Source organism: Cottoperca gobio, chromosome 21 (assembly GCF_900634415.1).
Source record: "Cottoperca gobio chromosome 21, fCotGob3.1, whole genome shotgun sequence".
Lineage (NCBI taxonomy): Eukaryota > Metazoa > Chordata > Actinopteri > Perciformes > Bovichtidae > Cottoperca > Cottoperca gobio.
The window spans coordinates 21,481,504-21,505,760 of NC_041375.1; the positions used below are offsets into that span (position 1 = coordinate 21,481,504).

At 39.7% G+C, this 24,257-nt stretch overlaps 1 protein-coding gene across 2 annotated transcripts; it reads right to left on the minus strand.

Moving 5' to 3' along the window:
- Window positions 1–11,604: 11,604 nt before the first annotated feature.
- Window positions 11,605–23,125, minus strand: jam2b (junctional adhesion molecule 2b). Of its 2 annotated transcripts, none has more exons than XM_029459449.1 (10): window positions 23,001–23,125; window positions 20,317–20,382; window positions 19,812–19,922; window positions 19,555–19,704; window positions 17,635–17,816; window positions 17,408–17,516; window positions 17,216–17,323; window positions 12,557–12,575; window positions 12,412–12,451; window positions 11,605–12,265 (listed from the first exon to the last, which is right to left on the minus strand). In XM_029459449.1, exons 1-10 carry the CDS (start codon window positions 23,050–23,052, stop codon window positions 12,227–12,229), a joined length of 876 nt encoding a protein of 291 aa, XP_029315309.1. In that variant the 5' UTR covers window positions 23,053–23,125; the 3' UTR covers window positions 11,605–12,226. The 2 variants fall into 2 exon arrangements, with proteins under 2 accessions (XP_029315309.1, XP_029315308.1); XM_029459448.1 differs by having other exon boundaries at window positions 12,412–12,454.
- Window positions 23,126–24,257: the final 1,132 nt, after the last annotated feature.

The following is a 24,257-nucleotide window of genomic DNA, read 5'->3' on the forward strand; positions in this document are numbered from 1 at the left end:
CAAGAGAATTTAAGAATATTTAAGTACAAAACTAAAATTAAACTTTTGTCTCAGTGGGCTTTACAGACTGTACAGCATACGACACCCTCTGTCCTCAGACCCTCTGTCCTTAGACCCTCTGTCCTTAGACCCTCTGTCCTTAGACCCTCTGTCCTCAGACCCTCTGTCCTTAGACCCTCTGTCCTCAGACCCTCTGTCCTTAGACCCTCTGTCCTCAGACCCTCTGTCCTTAGACCCTCTGTCCTTAGACCCTCTGTCCTCAGACCCTCTGTCCTTAGACCCTCTGTCCTCAGACCCTCTATCCTCAGACCCTCTGTCCTCAGACCCTCTGTCCTCAGACCCTCTGTCCTTACACCCTCTGTCCTCAGACCCTCTGTCCTCAGACCCTCTGTCCTCAGACCCTCTGTCCTTAGACCCTCTGTCCTCAGACCCTCGCACTGCACAAGAAAAAATCCGTCTCCCAGGACGCACAGACGTGCATCAGATGTCGTGTGTACAGAATAAACAACGACAGAAATGATGATGTGATCATATATGAAGAAGATGGATTTTAATGTCTTATGTTACATTACATTCTCAATTTACAAACAAATCATTGTTTTTTGATAATCTTTGAACGACTTATTGTTTATATTGTTTTGTCCTCTCAAAAGAATATTAATGTATTTTATTTATTATCTTTTCTTACGGCGGCAGTAAAACGTATAAATGACGCTGACGCCATTCAAGCTGCCCCTCCATGTTTAACAGTAACTGTTATCTGGGATATACCATGATTGCATATGGCTATTTGGCTTCCAACCAAAACATAATTTCCCTCTTTGCAGTTTCCTGTTTGATGCATCTGCAAATGCACTTCCTGTGTGAGTTCCTGGCTGAAGTCCTGAAGGCAAAGGGGGGGGGCAGGGTGCTGTGATGTACGGACGAGTAAAACGAGACGTGCAGCAGCGGAGAGGTATGTGTGTGCGTGTGTGTGTGTGTGTGTGTGTGTGTGTGTGTGTGTTTCGGGGGAGTATTGTCGTTGGCATGGTGGCAAAATCAAACTGTTTCAAAATCTTGTATCTAGTGTTGAAATTATTAGTCAGTCGACAGGAAATTAATCGACAATTTTCATCATTTATTAGTTATTTAGATTAAAGATCAACTACAGAAAGACACCCCCCCCCCCCCCTCCTCCGTGCCCCCCACCTTATCTTTTTGGTACGCTCCCTAAGTACAGCATTACAGACTCACTTCAGCTGTGTACTCTCAGTCTTGTTTTCTGACATTTTATAGACTATAGGGGGAAAATGGACAGATTAATCAATAATAAAAAAGTAACCATTGCATCTCTGTCCGCATAGCAATGGAGTCTGAGAGTGGGGGGAAAGAGCCACATTCATCCAGAAATTTCTGAGCATCAAAGTATTTGTGATGCACAAACACTGATGAGGACTAATAAGAACGCAGACAGACTGCAGGAGGAAGAGCTCACATTAAAATGTGGAGGGAAAAGTGGGACAACATGTGGAGTCAGGGGCAGGCAGCGACAGCGAATGATAGATGTAGCGAGACGGATATGACAGATGGAGAGAGGAGAAAAAAGAGAATGTTTGATAACTTATACCCGTCCGCAATGAAAGGAAGATAAATTGCTTCCATTTACAGAGGGAGCAAGACTTCCTTCTTGTGTTGAATGGCTGCCCTGAGGGTCTGAACCTCTGCGGCCATCTCTTTGTCCTTCGATGCTCTCTGTGCGTCCCTCTATCAATGCTACAGCACCAGTGCTTTTACACAACCTAACCCACTAATATTACACTCTTTGCATTACTACCAAGGACTGCGTTCCTTCCAGACATTCATTCATTTTGAGTTTGCTGTGAAAAGCATTTTGCAGAGACTTGAATCAAGCTCGAGACACGTAAATCATTAGTGAGTCTTTATCTTCTTGTTATTTTCTTGTTACGTCATGGTTGTTTGTTAGGAAGCTAAATGCAAAGACTAATTTGAAAAATCTTTTCTTGAGGGCTGTTGGAAACAAGAGAGTTGGTTGATGCAAATTAACATTTTTTAAGAGATAGTTTGACACTTTGGGAAATCTGCTTCTTCACTCTCACGCTGAAAGTAAGTTGCTGCAACACTTTAGCACGAAAGCCCCTTTAACCCCCGTTACAGCGTGGTTCTTGTACCGATTTAACAAATAGGACGTAACGTGTTAAATCTAGGGTGGGTAATGTATTTCAGAAATGTTATATTTGTTGAAATACTCTTTACATAAATCAAATGCTTTGACAAATAATGAAACATAATCCAGTATCTGTGGCTGTCGCAGGACTGCAGTGAGTCCGTGCAATCATTTAATGAATGTTTGGACGCCTGCCTGCTGCTACAGCTGCTGCTGCGAGATACAACTTCATGTTTTTTTGCTTGGATAATTTAAAACATCTAGTTTCCTCTTTCTCAGAATCAGAATCAGAATTTGGTTACAAGTAATTTGCTCCGGTAATCTGCGTATAAAAACACAGAAGTGAAAGAAGAAATATTATAAAAAGAAATATTAAAGCTTTCTGCAAAATGTGTACAAGAAACGTAAATATACAAAAAAGCAAATACAAGAAGAATATGAGAAATTACTGTGAACAAAATATGCACATTATATCTGAATGAGAGATGGTGAGACATTCTTTAGCCTCACCCGCTGTACGCCTGTGTCTTATATAAAGTGACAGTATATGTATTGTATTTCCTGTTGTAAAAATAATCCATACAGTTAATTACACAACAGACCAAGCCAACAATAAATACAATATACAAAATGAACATATTATGGATATCCAATGCTTCATTTCCACTCACTCACCAACACAGCTTTTCAGTAACCAACCCTGAACTCTAAATCTCCATATACTTCCGTCCTGCTTTGCTCTAACCTGCAGAGTGCACCTGCACACTGAGACACAATAGAAGCTTTATTACCTGAAGACACACTGTACGGCGTACTCTCCCTGCACTGCCTCTTTTTGCTCCCACATCCTGCTATAATATCCACTCACTTATTCTTTGTTGTTCTGGTGTTTTTAGTTTTTATTGAGTCTGTCGCAGTTTTGCAGCTTGTGTGCCATACATGACTTTCCTTCTATGGGTGAGTAGCAGGTGCAGCGAGAGGGGAAGAATGTAATTCCTCTGGGCCAACATTCATTTTCTCGCTCTCTTTCCTGCCGGTAACACAGTTTGTAGACATAAGACACAGTTCTGATATTATCCTTGGTTCGATGGATTCCTGCCTGTGCAGACGAATCATGAGTCTGTAAGTTCAATCAGCAGGAGAGATGGGGGAGCGAGGCTCCAAATCTCCCTGATATTCTTGAAGACAGTGCCAAATGCTCTGCTCAAGGGCTAGCTATCTATTCTCTACACGTATGCTCGTGTATTATGAGGAGGGGGGTAAAGTCTGCAAGCGAGACAAGATGAAAATAATATTAAATGCACTCACAGGGCGCACAAACTCCACAGAAAGAAAAAGACTGAATGTAGAAATGTTTAGTCGTAGAAGTTTAGTTCTCCAACGTGAAAGATGCTTACGTAATGCATGCATCTTAATCACAATCAGTTATTGCAGGGTTGGAGTATAACGTAACTGAGTTAACAATCATTGTCCAATAAGTGTGAACTAATCACATACACTCAGATGAACATTTCCTAAGAGTAAGCAACAAGACAGCTTTAATTCATGCATTACATCTTCATGTGCTCCCTCATTATGAAGGTGTTGCCGCACACAATCGGAAATAAATACTTTGTTTTTCTCTGCAGCTTTGAACCTTTTTTCAGTTTTCATTTGCAGCCAGATAAGACTTTGTTGAATTTGTCGCTATCTCCCGCTCTGTTATTCTGCCAAGGTCACTCAGGCTGATGGGGAGGGAGAGGAAGACAACACCACTCACCAAGACAAGAGGTCGTAATCAGAGAGAGCGAAGCTACAATCAAACATAGACCTCTGGCAGAAAACAGACAAAGCGTGACAAAACAGGAGAAAGAAATAACCATAATTGTAGCGAGGGAAGTGAGGAATTTCATAAAAATACATCTGAAGAGAAACATTTAATCATACAGGGAGAAGAAAAGGACAAAGCAGAGCTGTGCGGAGGGGAAATTAAAAAGAAAAAGTGAGTACAGGCAGAGAGGGAGCGGTGGACAGACAGAGGAGACAGAAGGCAGGGTAGAGTCGACGGAGGGGTGCAGGGTGGTGGTATTTTTAACATGTTCTAATCAAAGCCTGTTGCAACAAAACAAAAAAATCTCCCTCTCAGTTAATCAGAGCGAAGAAACACAGAGAAAGGTTTCTGGATGCCAGAACAATACTGTGGGAAGCCAGACTCAAATATGCTGTATAGTGGGGGATTTGGTACGTACAGCACACGGAAATGAGGACAGAATTGAGTAAATCTTTTCCGCATGAAAGACTCTTCCTGGAGACTCGGGGGTTTAATAAACTGGGGGGGGGGTTGTTTCCCCCCCTCCATCCTGAGGAAGAAAAAAGGGAGGAGATGAGTTGTGTCAGAAGGCGAGGGTGAGGATGGATTGAGGGATAAAATCAGACTCTGTCTCTCCTCATGTTTGCTCGCATTTCGGAAACCTTCTGCTGGCCGCTCTCCACTTTGTAATCCTGGTGTCTGGGACTGTCAAATCTGTCTGTTTTAATGAATCCCAGCAGATTAGCAGAGACAATTATTCTAATCCAGGGGACACTTAACTAACCCTGAAGCTCTTTCCAGTCAAGCAACATATGGTGAAAGTTCTTCCTACTTCGTATCATTGCAATCCCTCCACAGACCTCGTGTTTCAATCACAGCATTGTTTTCAAAATGTTTCCAGGAGGCTTTTTGGTCTGTGAAGAATAAATTGTTTCCTGCACCTCTTCATGGCTTTGATAAATATTCATCTTGCTGATGCCTGCATCCTGCTGCAGCGCGGCGTGTTAAAGAGCTGAGCTGTGAGTCTGAGGATGCTCAAATCACACAGCAATCAGGCCTCGTCATGGCTCCTGTGGCCGTGCCATCAGTGCAGGTTCAGCACTCAGGTGCATCTCGCCTCCTTTATTTTAAACAGAGCTTGACTTTATCCAGCCATTAACATCGTTGTTTGCCGTTTCACATACTGATGGGATGCTTTGTGATGATTTCTAAGCGCCGCTCAAGGGACGTTAATCTAATCCAACACAGAGGCGTTCAGTAGCATCTGGCAAGTGGTGGGACAGTGGAGCGGCTTGTATGCAGTAACACACTTCCAGCCAGTGAAATCCGATGGGAGTAGGATTGTGCAAGCCATTAAATGTGTCTTGGGGGCCGGATAGTAGAGGTTATTATCCACAGAATCATGACAGGAATTTAATAACGGCCTTTTGTCCTGTGAATTTTCCCTCTTCCCATAAGGATCCTTCTGTTTCTGCCTTTCTTTCCGCTCCCTCCTCTCTTCTCGATCCCTCTGCTCCTCTGGGGGGAATGAGTTAAAAGCATAATACTGGGAGTACTTGAGTGCTGAGGATTCCTCTTGAATGCTAAACGGCCTTATCAAATAGCACACTGCAGCACAGGATCCTAGGTACTGATGGGCAGCGAGAAGGAGACATTAGACAGGTCTGCATACTAAATGTGATACATGCTCCATTTACACACAAACTACAGAAGGCTTAGTCACGATCCTGGTGTCAGGAAAATAAAGAAATACTGTAGTCTTGTCATCTCCTCTCTGTGTTTCAGGCTTCTTATTGCTTGAAAATGTAAACCCACATAAAGACATTTTCAATATTAACATAAAATCAAGTTTACAAGCTTTGCCAGGCTTTCAGCAGTTTAATACTTCACTGTGTTGGTTCCCCGGCTGCACATAAACCGTGTGATTGAGTGTGATGGCTCTCACAACCCACAATATAAAAACTGTAAACTCGCTTGTATACAAATCAAGTGAAGGCTACCTGCCGTAAGTTGTCAAAGATTTAAAAAGGGTGTGTGTTGAAAAACACAGATATTTTCTCACTATTTGGTGGAGACCAAAAGGGAGCCGAGAAGAATATTGGACTTGTGTTTCTGCTTTGCAGCATAACGGTCACAAAGGATGTAAATCATGTGCAACAGCAGTCAAATGCTATTGTTTTATTTTATTTTATTTTATTTTATTTTATTTTATTTTATTTTATTTTATTTTATTTATTTTATTTTATTTTATTTTATTTTATTTTATTTTATTTTATTTTATTTTATTTTATTTTATTTTATTTTATTTTATTTTATTTTATTTTATTTTATTTTATTTATTTATTTTATTTTATTTTATTTTATTTTATTTTATTTTATTTTATTTTATTTTATTTTATTTTATTTTATTTTATTTTATTTTATTTTATTTTATTTTATTTTATTTTATTTTTTTTTTTTTATTTTTTTATTTTTTTATTTTTTTTTTTTATTTTTTTTTTACATTTAAAAAAAAAAAAAATTTGCCTGGAAAACGTTCTGCCCTTAGTGGTGAGAAAGTTCTTCTTGCAGCTTTAAATAAATGATGAGGGAGGTTTGTGGCTTTGATTGGGTGCTGTGCTTTTGTCCTCTCGGTCTCTTAAAATGAAAAACATTCAAGAACACAGAAATGTATGCAATGTTCATAAATTGAAAGTTACTAAATGTATCGATGCATAATTATTCAGAAAGCAACGGGGAAATCATATACATAAGTAAATATATAACTTCAAACCTTTCCATGGCATCAATGTTAAAGCTGCAAAAAAATATATTGGAAATATTTTTGGTTAATCGATGAAACATTTTAGCAAAATTCAATGTTTCCAGATGTTACCATATGATATCATAGAATGTCTTTCTTGGACGGTTTGAGAAAACAATACATTTTAATATCTCACGTTGAGCTATGAGAAAATGTGACGCCATTTTTCACTATTTTCTGACATTTTATAGATAAACGTATTCATTGAGAAAATATTCTGGAATCTATTCGATGATGGAAATAATGATTAGTTGCAGCCCCAGTCAAATGTCTCCTCTCAAAAACTCTGACAGCACAAGTGTAAGTTTACACATCTTTTCAATACGCTCTCTGATGTTTTAGTTAAGTCTGAATTTGTCAAACAATTTCTTATTCATGCTTTGTTTATGAATACATCTACTATTAACAATTGTACTTGGCATTCAGGGCACAGCTATTGTGTAATGCTTTCAAATTGCATTCTCTCTCACACACACACACACACACACACACACACACACACACACACACACACACACACACACACACACACACACACACACACACACATACATTTCATCTGTATAACACTCTGCCTACACTGTTCCTATTTGAGCTCAAATAAGAAGCACAGTGCGGCTGTGGGAGTTTTAAAGTCCTGATTGATTGATTGTGCGGGAGGACAGGACGCTGTGTGTGTGTGGGTGTGTGTGTGTGTGTGTGTGTGTGTGTGTGTGTGTGTGTGTGTGTGTGTGTGTGTGTGTGTAGTGGCAGAACGATTTCCATCCTCCATCTCTGCTGCAATCACACATAACAGTCTTGTCAATGAATGATGCTAAATAACAGGCCAGTTCAGACTGAAAACGGAAGACAGAGAGCAGGAATAGCAAACTTTCTCTCTGCACCCCGTCTCTGCTTCACACACACACACACACACACACACACACACACACACACACACACACACACACACACACACACACACACACACACACACACACACACACACACACAGCAGTGCATTGTAAGAGAACTGCAGTATAAAGATTTAATGAAACTGTAGGGGATGTTGTCTTGTGGGGTTTAAATGTTTAAATGTTGCTATTTCTTGCTGATACAGTGGGGACAGAGTTTCCTGTAGTAATCCGTGTGTCAGTGGTCTTCTTCCTGCTCCCTTTGCCACAACAATTCCCTAAAGCAGAACAACATCAATGTCTGTCTGATGTAAGCTTTGCATAACCCGAGAGCTGATCATGTTGAGGGCTATGGGAACTGTAAATGTGCAACAAACTGAGAGCGCCGTATGAGCAACACACGAAAAAACAAAGAAACAAAATTCACAAATAAAAACTGGCAGAAGCAGATTTATTTTTCCTTTTTTTCTTTTACAGGTTGTTAAATACGAAAACAACGACCTAATCTCTAAGGGTGTTGTTGTGCCATGTGCTGTGAGCTTTGTGCCACCTGTTCATAGAGGAGTAGTGCTCCTGGAGGTTTTCTGGGGAGCTCAACACGCAGAGAGCATTGTGGGTAAGGCTCCGGTGCAGCCAATTTGATACCAGGCAGCAGAGGAGGGAGACGTCTTGGACAAAACCTGGCTTGAGGCTTAATTTAACATCTAAGAAAACAGTGGTACTGACACAGATTTCATTTGACAGCCACCGCCCACTCACACTCACTCTCTCTCTCCCTCACTTATTTTCACACTCTCTCTCCTCTGTCGCTATCTGACAGATACACACACATTTACAAAATGTGATGTAACAGCCCCCTTGAGCTGTAATCCAGGGCGAGCATCCATGAAATAAAAAAAAGGCCTGTTCAAAGGAAGAAACAAAATATGACTGCAGCTGGCGGTCGAGCTGCACCATTAGACAGCCACAAGATCAGGATGTTACAAGATTGTGTGTGTGTGTGTGTGTGTGTGTGTGTGTGCGTGTGTGTGTGTGTGTGTGTGTGGGGCTATCATTTGGGTACAGACGTCATCTGATTTCTAACTCACGGATCTCTGTGTGTCTGTCTGCTCATATAACTGTTACAATGTACAGCCAGACTCCAGTTGGCTGATTTGCATCTGTGACGTTTCGTTCATACTAATCCACTCATACGTGTCGCAGGAAACTCCCACGCCATGTCCACAATTGCTCAATATTTCCTGTCAGTGAAGTTAAGTGTTTCCAGTTATTGCTGCTGATTAGATCTGCTCAGGTTGAAGCTGCACAAAGCTATGTTGTACTAATAAGAATGATTATAAGATCAGTTGAGACTCTGAGAGACAGACTGAGAGAGATGTTACTCAAACCGAGACAGTGCACGCCCATCACCTCCGCTACAGTGAACCCAGTGTGTCCTAAACCTGCATTCTCTCTAACGGCCTGCAGGGGGCGACGCCTCTGGTTGCAAAAAGAAGTCTGATTGTATAGAAGTTAGACGATTACTTAAATAAAACGTTGTGAACATGAGTTTATGGTCTCAATCGTTGGTTTCAAGTGTTTTTCAATTCAGCATGTTGTTCATTTGTTTAACTTTGTTCCCATTTAGAGTAAAATAGACGATATCGCAGGTTACGTTTAAAAGCGTTGCTACCTTGTGACTGACTGCTACCTCGGTGTTTTCCAACTTTAACCCTTTCACAGTGTGTTTTCAGTTCATGAACGTTAATTGTATCATTTTAGTCGCCTAAAAATGTTTTGTTTAGCGTTCGGATGTACTGGTCCCAAAAAACAAGATGGCGACGGTCAAAAAGCTTAACTCAGGCTTCAGAGTGGTAGTCCCCAGGTAGTGCACAAACCAATGATTGACATCACGGTGACTACGTCCACTTCTTAAATACAGTCTATGACGCTCACACAATTTTTTGTTTTGATATTTTATAAATACATTTAGCACTTTTACACTTTTTGAACGGAGGGTTTTGAATTACTAATACTTGCTAATACTACTTCTACTTCCGTGAAGGATCATAATACTTAATCCACCACAACACAATCTTTACATCTAAACACAAAAGCAACACCTTCATTTCTGATTTCCTTGATAACAAGTTTATAGGAGTTCAGACAAAACTGACACGATTTGTTCAGGTATTATGTATTCTATATAGAAATAGCAATGTGACACAGGTGTATTTGTCTTGTTGTAGTGTTGTCCAAATGTCTCGTAAAATCTATTATACCCTATGCAATGGACAACAAGTACTGTAGTGTATAACTGCACTAACTGAGAGCTGACTGAGGTGAATAATTGTCTGCACAGTGGATGCCAGATGAAAGAAATGACCTGATTAGTGTCCCATAGCTTCGGTCCGTTTGTTATTTTGCCAACTACACAACAATTATATTGACCCTTACACAGAAATGCCTAAAATAGAGAAATGAGTAATGATTGACTGAGTGAGTCGGACATCCTGGGCTTGAGAAATATTCTACAAAGTCAAAATGCATTGTTAGTGTGCTGAAACCAATGCAGTTCCCATCGAGGGAACGCTTCTCACACAGACTGTGAAACAGCATTTGCATATTTTAGAGCTCGGCTGACGTCCTCTCTTTGTAGCCAGAGTGGTTGATCAGAAAGGTTTGAGCTACCAAACAGCCATATTATCAGATCAATGCGAACCACTTAATGTAATCGTTAGAGAGGGTTATGACCGTGTACCAGAATAGATCTTGTTCCTGACACTGGGATCATTGTAGCAGTTACACATCATGCAAGAGCCAGATACAACGTCCAAAATGTGCAGGCATTCATGTGAGGCAAATCTTTGAATGACGAGTGCATGCTCAGTACAATGCATCTTATTTAAAACGGCATGGAAGTGAAGATTTCAAGATTTTTAATGTATGGGCGGCAAAAAATAGGAGATGAACGAGCACAAAAGGGGGAGAACAATAGCGCTACTGTTCAAAGACAAATGATGGATAACGGCTGGCAGCGTGTCGCTGAAGGCCTGTTCGTCTGAGCTGGTGTGAGCGGATAGAGTCAGTGCTGTGGTGCCATCTAGTGAGAAACGTTGCTCACAGCCAACTGAACTGTTGTCTGGTCAAGCAGAATGTGTGTGAATCCAAAAGTCTGCTTCATAGAGAGAAGTAAGAATAAAAAGGGGAAATAGGAGTTGACGTCCCATCACCATCGTCTCGTTAAAGCTCTCTGCTCCAACATGTCTGTAACTGCAAACCAGTGCAAACACTCACCCCGATACAGCTTCAGGATATGTTCTCTCTCCACACTTATAATATCCAGTAATAAGCCCCTCATGTACAGATTTGTTTTAATAATAAACACATAGCAACCATTGTTTGGCACTTAGCAGTTTCCCATTTTTTAACATGACGAACAAGAGAACATGGTGAATAAATGATGCTAAACCAACTACACACGAATAAAGAATGTATTAAGTAAATGTAACAGGAATAAGCAATAAACAAGGTCTGCAGCCACGTGTGCAGCTCCGTGAGGAGGGACAGCACAGTGGCTCTGAACTCGGCCTGCTGACATGCATGAGATGTACAGTATATTCAGTGTTGGAGTCGGTAATTACATGTAAATAACTCGTAGTTTCACTGCATTTTGCTTGCTAGAAGTTCAACTACATCCTATTTGCATAGTGATTCAAGTAGTGAAACTTCTTTATATAACACTATATACATATACATATATATATATATATATATATATATATATATTTGCATTATAATTATTTAAATATAAATAGATTTTAACACATGCTGATGTTAAGGATCTCATTTCCATTAATCCACCAATAAGCCAATAAACTCCAATGTGCTATTTGTTTTCATCTTTCTTTATTGAATAAGACATAAACTCATGAAAATAGTATCAAAAGATTATAAAAGCTTTCAAAGCACCATTCAGTGTGTGCAGACACCCGTTCATTTGTCGCTCAATTCACATTATTTGAATTTATACAGCCAAATATTAAACAATCATGAGATCAACACACAAACATGTTTTTAAAAAATATATAACAAACATGACAACAAAATAACCTCATATAAAACAACATCTCTGCATCTAAATGTAAATGAAAGGCAATAAGAAGGACACAATCTGTACAGTATTTGTGGATGCATTACAGTTTCTTGCCTATAGGTGGAGCAAGAGAGCTGAAGCTTAGACTGAAGCGCTGAACGTATCCCCTGAAGTCTAAAGGAGTTTAGAAAACAAGTTTTAAAATGTTAAAATCTGTAAAAAAAAAACAAGTTTGACACTCGAGAAAAATATAATAATGAAACATATGTTATATAATCAATTTATAATCCTTTTGTTTCGTAGTAGATATGAAAGTACCCATCAACTTAAGCAACAGTGTTTTTGCAAAATAGTGTAATATTTGAAGATGTGCTCGTCCCAGAAAGCAGTGAGCAGCCGTGCGAAAGCAAGGCGACGGTCGAGTCACTTCCCAGAGTGTTGAGCAACACGTGCACACTTCTCATTCGGGATGGTTTGAAGTCAAAGTGAGAGAGTTTCACCCTCAGATCATGAAGGAGTGAGCTTGTTTGTAGTGCTTGATCTGTAAAGAGCAGAGACACATACTGTGAATTAATCATTTCCTTTAATTAGCTCGGGGACGGCGTAATCAGCAACTTATTAACAGAATTTAACGGCAGCTCAGCGAGCCAAAAAACAAGCGCGATAACAATCCGTCGGATCACTCACGTTGCGGATGGGAGGAGGGGGAGGAGGGATGTAGGACTTGCTGCTGAAAGACAAAGGGTGGCAGTTCAGTGTGAGCTCATTACCAGCCAATAACACACAGCTGCAGGCAGAACGAGTCAGAATACTGAACAAGTGAAACACTCACCTTTTGGTCTTCTTGTCCTCTGTTCAAAGAAACAACAAAGAAGAACAGTTAGCATTTGTCATGATCACATGTCATATTTGTTAAATACATTTGTACATTTATCTGTGTGGACAGTAATGAACACAATTAAAGTATGCATGAAGACTGTTTCTGACAGTTGTGTGTGTATGTTTGGTGCTGAGCAGCTGCTGTACAGTGGATTGTTTACGCCTGTTAGACTGAACCAAAGACAGTCAAGCTGTTGTAAACCAAAACAATGAGCTGAAAAACACTAAAGCTGCAGAAACTGTGCATTTTGTACTTTTACTTATACGTATTTTGAATGTAAGACCTTTATTTACAATGGAGTCCATTTACATTTTGGTATGCAATCATTAGAATTTGATATTCAGTCTTTCTACTATTTTAGTTTTTGAACTGTTGACTTATCTATTGTACTTGTGTACTTCCTCTTGCTGTTGCTGCTGTAACACTGCACATTTCCCCGTTGCAGCGCCAATAAATAAAGATTATCTATTTTATCTGAATTCAATCGCTGTAGTAGTAAGTGGTAGTGAAGTAGTGAAGTAGTGAAGTAATGAAGTAGTGAAGTAGTGAAGTGATGAAGTAGTGAAGTAGTGAAGTAGTGAAGTAATGAAGTAGTGAAGTAGTGAAGTGATGAAGTAGTGAAGTAGTGAAGTAGTGAAGTAATGAAGTAGTGAAGAGTGAAGTAGTGAGGAATGAGTAGTGAAGGATGAAGTAGTGAAGAAGTAGTGAAGTAGTGAAGTAGTGAAGTAGTGAAGTAGTGAAGTAGTGAAGTAGTGAAGTAGTGAAGGAATGAAGTAGTGAAGTAGTGAAGTAGTGATGTAGTGAAGTGGTGAAGTAGTGAAGTAGTGAAGTAATGAAGTAATGAAGTAGTGAAGGAATGAAGTAGTGAAGTAGTGAAGGAATGAAGTAGTGAAGTAGTGAAGTAGTGAAGTAGTGAAGGAATGAAGTAGTGAAGTAATGAAGTAATGATGTAGTGAAGTAGTGAAGTAGTGAAGTGATGAAGTAGTGACGTCGTGCCGTCGTGCCGTCCTGCCGTCGTGCGTCGTGCCGTCGTGCCGGCCTGCCGTCCTGCCGTCGTGCCGTCGTGCCGGCCTGCCGGCCTGCCGTCGTGCCGTCGTGCCGTCGTGCTGTCGTGCCGTGGTGCCGTCGTGCCGTCGTGCTGTCGTGCCGTGGTGCCGTCGTGCCGTCGTGCCGTCGTGCCGGCCTGCCGTCGTGCCGTCGTGCCGTCGTGCCGTCGTGCCGTCGTGCCGTCCTGCCGTCGTGCCGTCGTGCCGGCCTGCCGTCCTGCCGTCGTGCCGTCGTGCCGTCGTGCCGGCCTGCCGTCCTGCCGTCGTGCCGTCGTGCCGGCCTGCCGGCCTGCCGTCGTGCCGTCGTGCCGTCGTGCTGTCGTGCCGTGGTGCCGTCGTGCCGTCGTGCTGTCGTGCCGTGGTGCCGTCGTGCCGTCGTGCCGTCGTGCGGCCTGCCGTCGTGCCGTCGTGCCGTCGTGCCGTCGTGCAGTAGTGAAGTTGTGAAGTTGTGATGTTGTGAAGTTGTGAAGTTGTGAAGTAGTGATGTTGTGAAGTTGTGATGTAGTGAAGTTGTGAAGTAGTGAAGTAGTGAAGTAGTGAAGTAGTGAAGTAGTGAAGTAGTGAAGTAGTGAAGTAGTGAAGTAGTGAAGTAGTGAAGTAGTGAAGTAGTGAAGGAATGAAGTAGTGAAGTAGTGAAGTAGTGATGTAGTGAAGTAGGAAGTAAGTGAAGTAGTGAAGTAGTGAGTTGAAGTGTGATGTAGTGAAGTAGTGAAGTAGTGAGTATGGGGAAGTGGTGAAGTAGTGAAGTAGTGCAAGTGGTGAAGTGAAGTAGGTTAAGTCGGAAGTAGTGAAGTAGTGAAGTAGTGAGTAGTGAAGGAATGGAAGTAGTGAAGTGTGAATGAAGTAGTGAAGTTCAGTAGTGAATGTAGTGAATTAGTGAATGAATGATGTAGTGAAGTTAGGTGAAGTAAGTGATATGTATGAAGTGGGAAGTGTAAGTAGGTGATAGTAATTGAAGTAATAATAGTGAAGTAGTGAAGTAATGAAGTAATGATGTAAGTGAAGTAGTGAAGTAGTGAAGTAGTGAAGTAGTGAAGAATGAAGTAGAGTGAAGTAATGAAGTAATGATGTAGTGAAGTAGTGCAGTAGTGAAGTGATGACGTAGTGAAAGTCGATGAAGTAATGAAGTAGTGAAGTAGTGAAGTAGTGAAGTAATGAAGTAATGAAGTAGTGAAGGAATGAAGTAGTGAAGTAGTGAAGTAGTGAAGTAGTGAAGGAATGAAGTAGTGAAGTAGTGAAGTGAATGAAGTAATGAAGTAGTGAAGTAGTGAAGGAATGAAGTAGTGAAGTAATGAAGTAATGATGTAGTGAAGTAGTGAAGTAGTGAAGTACTGAAGTAGTGAAGTAATGATGAAGTAGTGATGAAGTAGTGAAGTAATGATGAAGTAGTGAAGTAATGAAGTAGTGAAGTAATGAAGTATGAAGTAGTGAAGTAGTGAAGTAGTGATGAAGTAGTGAAGTAGTGAAGTAGTGATGAAGTAGTTAAGTAGTGAAGTAGTGATGAAGTAGTGAAGTAATGAAGTAGTGAAGTAATGAAGTAATGAAGTAGTGAAGTAATGAAGTAGTGAAGTAGTGAAGTAGTGAAGTAGTGAAGTAATGAAGTAGTGAAGTAGTGAAGTAATGAAGTAATGAAGTAGTGAAGTAGTGATGAAGTAGTGGACCGATTCTATTCACCTTATATATGCTTCCTTTGGGCAATATTATAAGGAACCACTCTATAAACTTTCATTGTTATGCGGATGATACCCAATTATATCTATCAATTAAACCAGATGAAACCAATCAATTGGCTAAACTTCAAGCATGCCTTAAGGACATAAAAACTTGGATGTCTAGCAACTTTTTGATGTTAAACACAGACAAAACTGAAGTTATTATACTTGGCCCTAAACGCCTCCGAAACGCATTTTCTAATGACATAGAAGCTCTGGATGGCATTAACTTGGCCTCCAGCACCACTGTAAGGAATCTTGGCGTCATCTTTGATCAAGATCTGTCGTTTAACTCCCACATAAAACAAATCTCAAGGACTGCCTTCTTTCATCTACGTAACATTGCAAAAATAAGACACATCCTGTCTCAAAATGATGCAGAAAAACTAGTCCATGCATTTGTTACTTCAAGGCTGGATTACTGCAACTCATTGTTATCAGGTTGTCCAAAAAAGTCGGTTAAGACTCTTCAGTTGATCCAAAATGCAGCGGCACGTGTATTGACTAGAACAAGGAAATGGGATCATATTACTCCTGTATTAGCTGCTCTGCACTGGCTCCCGGTAAAATACAGAATAGAATTCAAAATCCTTCTCCTGACTTACAAATCAATTAAAGGTCAGGCTCCAGCATATCTTAAAGATCTCATAGTACCTTATAAACCAACTAGAGCATTACGCTCCCAGACTGCAGGGTTACTTGTGGTTCCTAGAGTCTCTAAGAGTACAATGGGAGCCAGAGCCTTCAGCTATCAAGCTCCTTTCCAGTGGAACCAGCTTCCAGGTTGTGTTCGGGAGGCAGACACACTCTCCACATTTAAGAGTAGGCTAAAGACTTTCCTTTTTGATAAAGCTTATAGTTAGGGCTGGCTCAGGTTTGCCCTGGATCAGCCCCTAGTTATGCTGCTATAGGCTTAGACTGCCGGGGGACACCTCCCTGCTCTCTTCCTTTTCTCCCTCTCTCTTCTTCTCCCTCTCTATCTGTATGCATTTATGTAAATGTATGTTACTAACTCACCATCCGGGGTATCATCCCCGGAGTGTCTGTCTCTCATGTGGCAGGTTGCCACTGATAAAGTTTACGTCAGGATCATGAATCGTGACAGCGCCTGCTGACCTGGTCCTGCTGGACACCGGGAAGCCTTATTGACATTTTCCTGGATTCATCCAAACTTTCTATTTCTTTTTTTTTCCAACACAACATAATTTCTGTCAAATGTTGTATTTGTACTATGTTGTTTATCCTGTACACACGACATCTATTGCACGTCTGTCCGTCCTGGGAGAGGGATCCCTCCTCAGTTGCTCTCCCTGAGGTTTCTTCCATTTTTTCCCCTTTAATTTTGGGGTTTCTTTTAGGAAGTTTTTACTTGTGCGATGCGAGGGTCTAAGGACAGAGGATGTTGTAACCTGTACAGTCTGTAAAGCACACTGAGACAAATGTATAATTTGTGATATTGGGCTATACAAATAAATTTGATTTGATTTGATTTGAAGTAGTGAAGTAATGAAGTAGTGAAGTAATGAAGTAATGAAGTAGTGAGGTAGTGAAGTAGTGAAGTAAGTGTGTGTGTGTGTGTGTGTGTGTGTATGTGTGTGTTTGTGTGTTTGTGTGTATATGTGTGTGTGTGTGTGTGTGTGTGTGTGTGTGTGTGTGTGTCGACAGTCATTTCAGATGGCCATTACATTCTATTAAACTTGGTTATTTATAGGAGCGATAACAAACCCTTCTTGGGATGAATAAGATTGTCTGAATCTGAAAAAAACAACCACACACACACACACAAACACACACACACACACACACACACACACACACACACACACACACAGAAGCATCGCACGACTACTCACTCTTGCAGCAGCCTCGGCGTCGGCAGACACACACACAGATGCAGCAGAGAAGGAAGAGCGCCAGACATCCTGCAGCACCAGCTATCAAAATGGTCATATTCAAAGGATCTAGAAGGAGGAGATGAGAGGATTTACTTTGTGTTCGTTGAGTGCGTCCAGACAAGTGAACTTCAAATGGGCGAAATTACTTACATTCAATAACTGTGAGTTGTTGGGCCACGCAGCTCTTGGGCGCTCCCACGCTGTTGGAGGACTCACAGCGGTACATCCCTGCGTCTATTTTGGACACACTCTTAAACTTCTGCTCCAGACAAAGACAAAGTGAGAATTTAATTGCAGACAATCGTGTGTCATCACATACGTGTACAGTATGTATACTACTCCTAGGTGCATTTCATTGTTTGTTAGTGTGTACTCACAAGTGTGCCCTTGTTTGTGTCCGCGCTGTATAGAGTGTCTGCTGTGGCTGTCAGAGCCTTGTTGTCTTTGTACCAGCGGTAGGTGGCAGGAGGCACGCTCAGTTTGTCCCGACAGAGAAGCTCCAGGACTGAACCCACAAACACAGAGCTCGGCACCTCGCAGGACGGGACGTGAGGAGGCACTGAGGGGGCAGAGAGGGGAAACAGCCACAGTTACAGCGGAAATATATACAAAAACATAGGATATGTAAGTACAGAAGTATAAAGATTAATTTGCTTCATCAAAGCACTGATTTCATTTAAATCAATAAAGCAAAATGTAATTGGATTGAAACTATTCCCTCCTCTACCAGGACTGAGAAGCTTTTTATTTTATATTCACTTCTGTTAGAGGCTTAAAATGGAAACAGTTGTCCACATTGTTCATATATGTTGTAAAAAATAACTGAAACAATAAAAATGACATAAGAAATGGTCACTGTTGAATTGATTAAGAAGAATCCTCTCTGTGTATGTGATTTTACATTGCATAATCATAATATATCATGATATTGTGCAATATAGATTAAAAAAAGTATATATATAAATAAATAAAAAATGTTTTTCATTTTGTTCCTAATCTGTAATATATTACATTTAAATATATGTGTATATATATATATATATACATACATATATTTAAATGTAATATATTACAGATTATTAATTAATTAATGTGGAATATATATATATATATATTTAAATGTAATATATTACAGATTATTAATTAATTAATGTGGAATATATATATATATATAAATATATATATATATATATTTAAATGTAATATATTACAGATTATTAATTAATGAATGTGGAATATATATATATATATATATATATATATACATATATTTAAATGTAATATATTACAGATTACACATTAATTAATTAATAACCTGTAATATATTACATTTAAATATATATATGTATGTATATATATATACATACATACATATATTTAAATGTAATATATTACATATTATTAATGAATTAATGTGGAATATATGTATATAAATATATATATATATATATATATATATATATATATATATATATATGTATATATATATATATATACATATACATATATATATATATATATTTAAATGTAATATATTACATTTAAATATATGTATATAAATATATATTTAAATGTAATATGTTACAGATTATTAATTAATTAATGTGTAATCTGTAATATATTACATTTAAATATATGTATATATATATATATATTCCACATTAATTAATTAATAATCTGTAACATATTACATTTAAATATATATTTATATACATATATTTAAATGTAATATATTACAGATTTAAAAATATTTTATTTTAATTCCAATATAGCTATAAAGCAGTCTGACTCCTCTTGAACTCGGGGGTTTTTGCATAAATGTATCCACTCGAGTGAGATTTGGGGTGACGGATTAACCCTGCTCACCACGGATACTTGATCATTAGCGAGTGGAAGCTTGAGCAGCATTCACAGTAGGAGGTGTGTGTGTGTGTGTGTGTTTGGATTACAGCTGGTGAACATGTTGTTTACATTTTCAAAGAATGTGGTTGATGTCTGATTTATTCATGTACCTCCTCCTCCTCCTCCTCCTCCTCCTGGTCTTCCACCACAGGTGAGGAAGATAAAACAGACCTTTACAGCTTCGTATCTCTCCACAGGGTTTTAAATGTGATAGATATGAAATCCTCCCCACATGAACTCACAAATACTTCACATTACAGGTGCCAAAGATGCTCTCACTGCACCATTGGGACTGTAAAGCAGTGGTGGAAGAAGTACTAAGTACAGAAGCTAAGTACAGTCTAAAAATACTCCATTACGAGTAAAGGTCCTGAGATCAAACCTTCCCGTCATACCGAGCACGTGGAGGGAGACAATCGCTTCTCCGAGGTTGACGTGGTCCTCGCTGGCCGTCACCTCGCAGCGGTATTCCCCCGAGTCTTTCTGAGTGACAGAGTGTATCGTCAGCGTCGCTCCCTCCATCTTTGCCCGACTTGCATACGGCCCTATGGTGGAAGGTGACAGAGGATGGACAAAGCTTAACTAAGAGCTTGAAAAAAAAAAAAGGATAAATCAAAAAGGTAGTTATGAAAGGATGAAAACATTCACTCACCAGTAAATTTATGATTGAAGTACACAAACGTCACCCCCTTTCCTTTCTTCTTCCACTCGATTCGAGGGTTCTGATCTTTCTCCGTCCTGAACTCACAGGCGAGCACGGCATCTGATGGAGGAAGAACAGCAGCGAAATGACGGTTTTGATATACTTTTGTTTAAATCTGTAAGTAATTCTTCACACTAGATGTGTTGCTTTCTGTCACAACGGTGTAAAAGTACAGGGACTGCTGTTCTAAATTCTAAATGTGCATTTTAATATAATTTAATCACTCAACAATCACTTCTCAACCATTCCTTTGTAAAACATATATATAGTTTTTTGATTTTGGATTGACTTTGAAAATGTTAAAGCTAAAAACGTTGTGTTAAGTTGCTCTTAAACTCAATAAATCAATAAAACAAGATATAAGACTAATGTTTAAAAAGAAAAGAAAACAATTCAATGACAGTAGAAAATGTTGGTGTTTAAAGTCATTGTAAATAAATAAAAGACGTCTCACCCGTGTGCTCGTGGACCTCCACTGTGGGTTTACTGCTGCTCACTGTCACTGACAGGCAGACAAGACCTGCAGGAGAGAGGAGCAGTTACTCACTTCTGCTCAGTGTCAATATAAATAGTTCCAGAATACACGTACAACAGGCATGTTGGAGCATCTTGGACTCCATATGAGAGAGATCAGAAACACAGACAGACATGGAAACAGGATGAAAAGGCCATGAGAAGGATTTACTGCCTACATACAATCACTCTCTCTGTCTCTCTCTCTGTCTCTCTCTCTCTCTCTCTCTCACTGTCGCTCTCTCTCTCTCTCTCTCTGTCTCTCTCTCTCTCACTGTCGCTCTCTCTCTCACTCTCACTGTCGCTCTCTCACGCTCTCTCTCACTCTCTCTCTCTCTCTCTCTCTCTCTCACTGTCGCTCTCTCTCTCACTCTCTCTCTCACTCTCTCACTCTCTCTCTCTGTCTCTCTCTCTCTCACTGTCGCTCTCTGTCTCTCTTTCTCTCACTCACTCTCTCTCTCTCTCACTCTCTCTCTCTCTCTCTGTCTCTCTCTCACTGTCGCTCTCTCTCTCTTTCTCTCTCTCTCGCTCTCTCTCTCTCTCCTTGTCTCTCTGTCTCTCACTCACACTCTCACTCTCTTTCTTTCTCTCTCTCTCTCTCTCTCTCTCTCTCTCGCTCTCTCTCTCTCTCTCTCTCTCTATCTCTCTCGCTCTCTCTCAAGTGGTGCTAGGCGCGGTGGTACGTAGGAATGCAGGTAATGGATGACTCTGACAAGCTGCTTTATCCCGACCTGATAACCTTGTCTAGTTAATTGCCCCTTCAGTGCTCACGCACACACACGCACACACACACACACACACGCACACACACACACACACGCCCAAATTCTTGAGTTCGGCGGCTGTAGTCGACCTTAATTTATGCTTATTTTGATAAAAAACAGAAGTCAAAGCTGTATCAAAAAATGGTTGAATTTAAATGCAGATTTCTATTAATGTTATGCAGTTCTTTATGTTTAGGGATAAATTCTCTGTGGAGAATCACTTTTATTTGAGAAATATTAATGCATACGTCTTGTTTGACATTATTATGAGAACATTTGGGAGCAGTGTGCGTGTGTGTGTGTGTGTGTGTGTGAGTGTGTGTGTGTGTGTGTGTGTGTGTGTGTGTGTGTGTGTGTGTGTGTGTGTGTGTGTGTGTGTGACGCACACATGTGTGGAAAGCATGGATTTCTTGTGCAGACAAAGCAGCTCTTTGTGACAGTAACCTTACCCGTCTCAGCTGGCACAACACACACACACACACACACACACGCACACACGCGCACAGATATCTGTACACACGTGCAACACGACACTGATTGAACCTTTAACCATGACCCTCAGCTTAACCTAAACCTCTTTGTCATGAACTAATCTTAACCGGCACAGAAAACACAAGCAATATATTCTATAATTAATTACAAACTAAAAATATCTAGTTCATGTTATAGATGCATGATAAGTCCATATTGTCATTTATTAATTAATATTCTATAATATTATTGCAACTCATAATGAAATGCATTGTTTTAGTGTATTTAAAATAGTAGAAAGTGCTTAAAATATGTTTTAATTTCAGTATTGCCTCACATTACGATGCACGGGGTTCTGCTAGCCTTGTCCTAACTGAAGATAAGGATGTCAATCTTTTAATCTCAGGAAATTCAGTAAATACAAGAAAATATCAAAACACACATCAAAGCTGCAATTATTGTTTGGAAAGCAACCTCTGCCCCTTAGAAATCCCACAACAACTTCAAATGCATTTCTCCAGATAGCAAGTGGTCGTTTTTCATCTCGGTCCAATCAACGACAGGGTCAGCTGGGGGCCATCTTCAAACTGAGACCTTGGGATCTCAGACTCTCCGCGGGGCCACGAGATGTGTTTCATCAGCCTGTGTATCTCGGGTACAAACGGCATCAGAGAGGGTTCGATGTAAACACAACCACTCCCTGCACAATCTCAACCTCTGATGCAGACCCTGAACACATCACACCTCCTCCTCCTGACATGCAAACTATATAAACTATCGATCAATAAAAGCATAAAGCAAAACAAATGGATTAGTCTGCTTCGTGTTGAAAGCGTAATTTCTCCCAGATACACCATATGAATCTCAGCTAATCTGCTGCAGAGGCCAAACATGCATCACTTAATTAAATAGTAAATTATTAAAACGTATTTATGAGGCACTGTACAAAAAAAGACTAGGGAGTTCAGAAAAGGATGAGAGTTCATCCTTTATTCTTTGAGAAAAATAACTTTTTGGTAGTTTTTTATTTTGTTTGTAAAAGAAACAAAAGAAAAAACATTGAAACAATCAAATAAGGATTAAAATAAAATGTTAAAACTTAAAACCGTTTGGAAACGTGACCATTTCGAGTGAAATTAATATATGAGACGACAGAATCCCTTGTGAAAACGTAGAATAATAATAAAAAGGAACATCCTGTTAAAAACACACCAGTGTGGAAACACGGACTACCAGAAGCTGATAACACATGCCTACATACATACTCGAGCAGCCTAATGCACTTCTGCAATGCAATAGATCGTTGAGCAGATTCCGGTCTCTTTTTCAGACATTAATAACTTTAGGAAATTGTTTAATAAAGTTTTTAAAAAAACTGAAATGAACTCACTGTGCGTTAAAATGATGAGAAGATGCAGCGTCAACACCTTCATCGTGTTCATGTTTCGTCACGGTGAGTTCAGATCCGTCCGCTGACTCCGGGTGAAATCAGTTTTACTCCAAACTCTCTGCAGCTTCTTCAAGTTTCATCTGCTGCACGCGCGCACTGTCGCACATCCTGGACAATTTACGGGGAGCGCGCACAGGCTGCTTCCCTGACGTCCATAGAGGGGAGACCACCGCCCTCAGCAGGCAGAGCAAAGGGGGGGGGGGGTGGAAACACGAGCTCTTTGACCTGCCCTGTTAGTATCTCATACAGTATCATTAGGACAATGTTCTGTGTGCTCTGATCTTTCCTAGTTTACATCAGAGTATATCAGACTACAAGTCCAAGCATGTCCAAGATTAATTATTGTGGAGCAAAGTAACCAACCATTAAACTAGCAGGTAAAAGTAACAAAGTTTATTTACACAGTGTAATTAACACTTTTGTAATCACATTGTATGAATTATTTTTAAAACAATGTTCATTTTAAGCTTTAAAAAAGGAGCTAAACAGCTCATTGTTTCAGCTGTTGGCAACATATTGTTTCGCTGTTATAGTCTGGTTTTCGTCTGCAGCTGGCAGCTTTAATAGGCTAAAAGGCTCCAAAACGCCACTGTACACTATCTGCTCAGAGGTTTTTTAACTTTATACTTTTACATTTTACTTTACTCAAACATAAGCAGCTGGTTATTTGTTGGTTAGATTTGTGACAGTTTTAGGAAAACGTTTATTTTTACTTTTAATTAATTCCACCTTTTTGTTACATCATTGTTATCATTTGATATTTATTATATTTCTAATACTTGTTTTATGATTTTTTATAATCTTAAAATAGTTTACTATTAACTTGTTTTTATTACTATTATTATTATCCTATTGTGTATCTCCTTCAGACTTTATTATTTTCACTCCTTGTGTCTCCTGTTTTTATTACCTGTGGTATTGATATGGTTTCTCCTGTAAAGCACTTGTTATGTTATGAGATGTTATTTTACTAACAAAACACAAGATCAGTCAGCATTTTAGAAACAAATAAATCCATTCTCAGTTTCTTAAAAAAACATTTAAACATCCATCTGAATGTAAAAGATTAAAATCCCCACAGTTAAAGTTGTGAGTGTAATAGGAGGTGCAGAGATGGGACAGCTGCCGGCTGAGCTTCTGTGTCCTTGTGCTATTAGGTTTCTCAGCACCAGGAGCCACACAACAGCTCATTGTGGC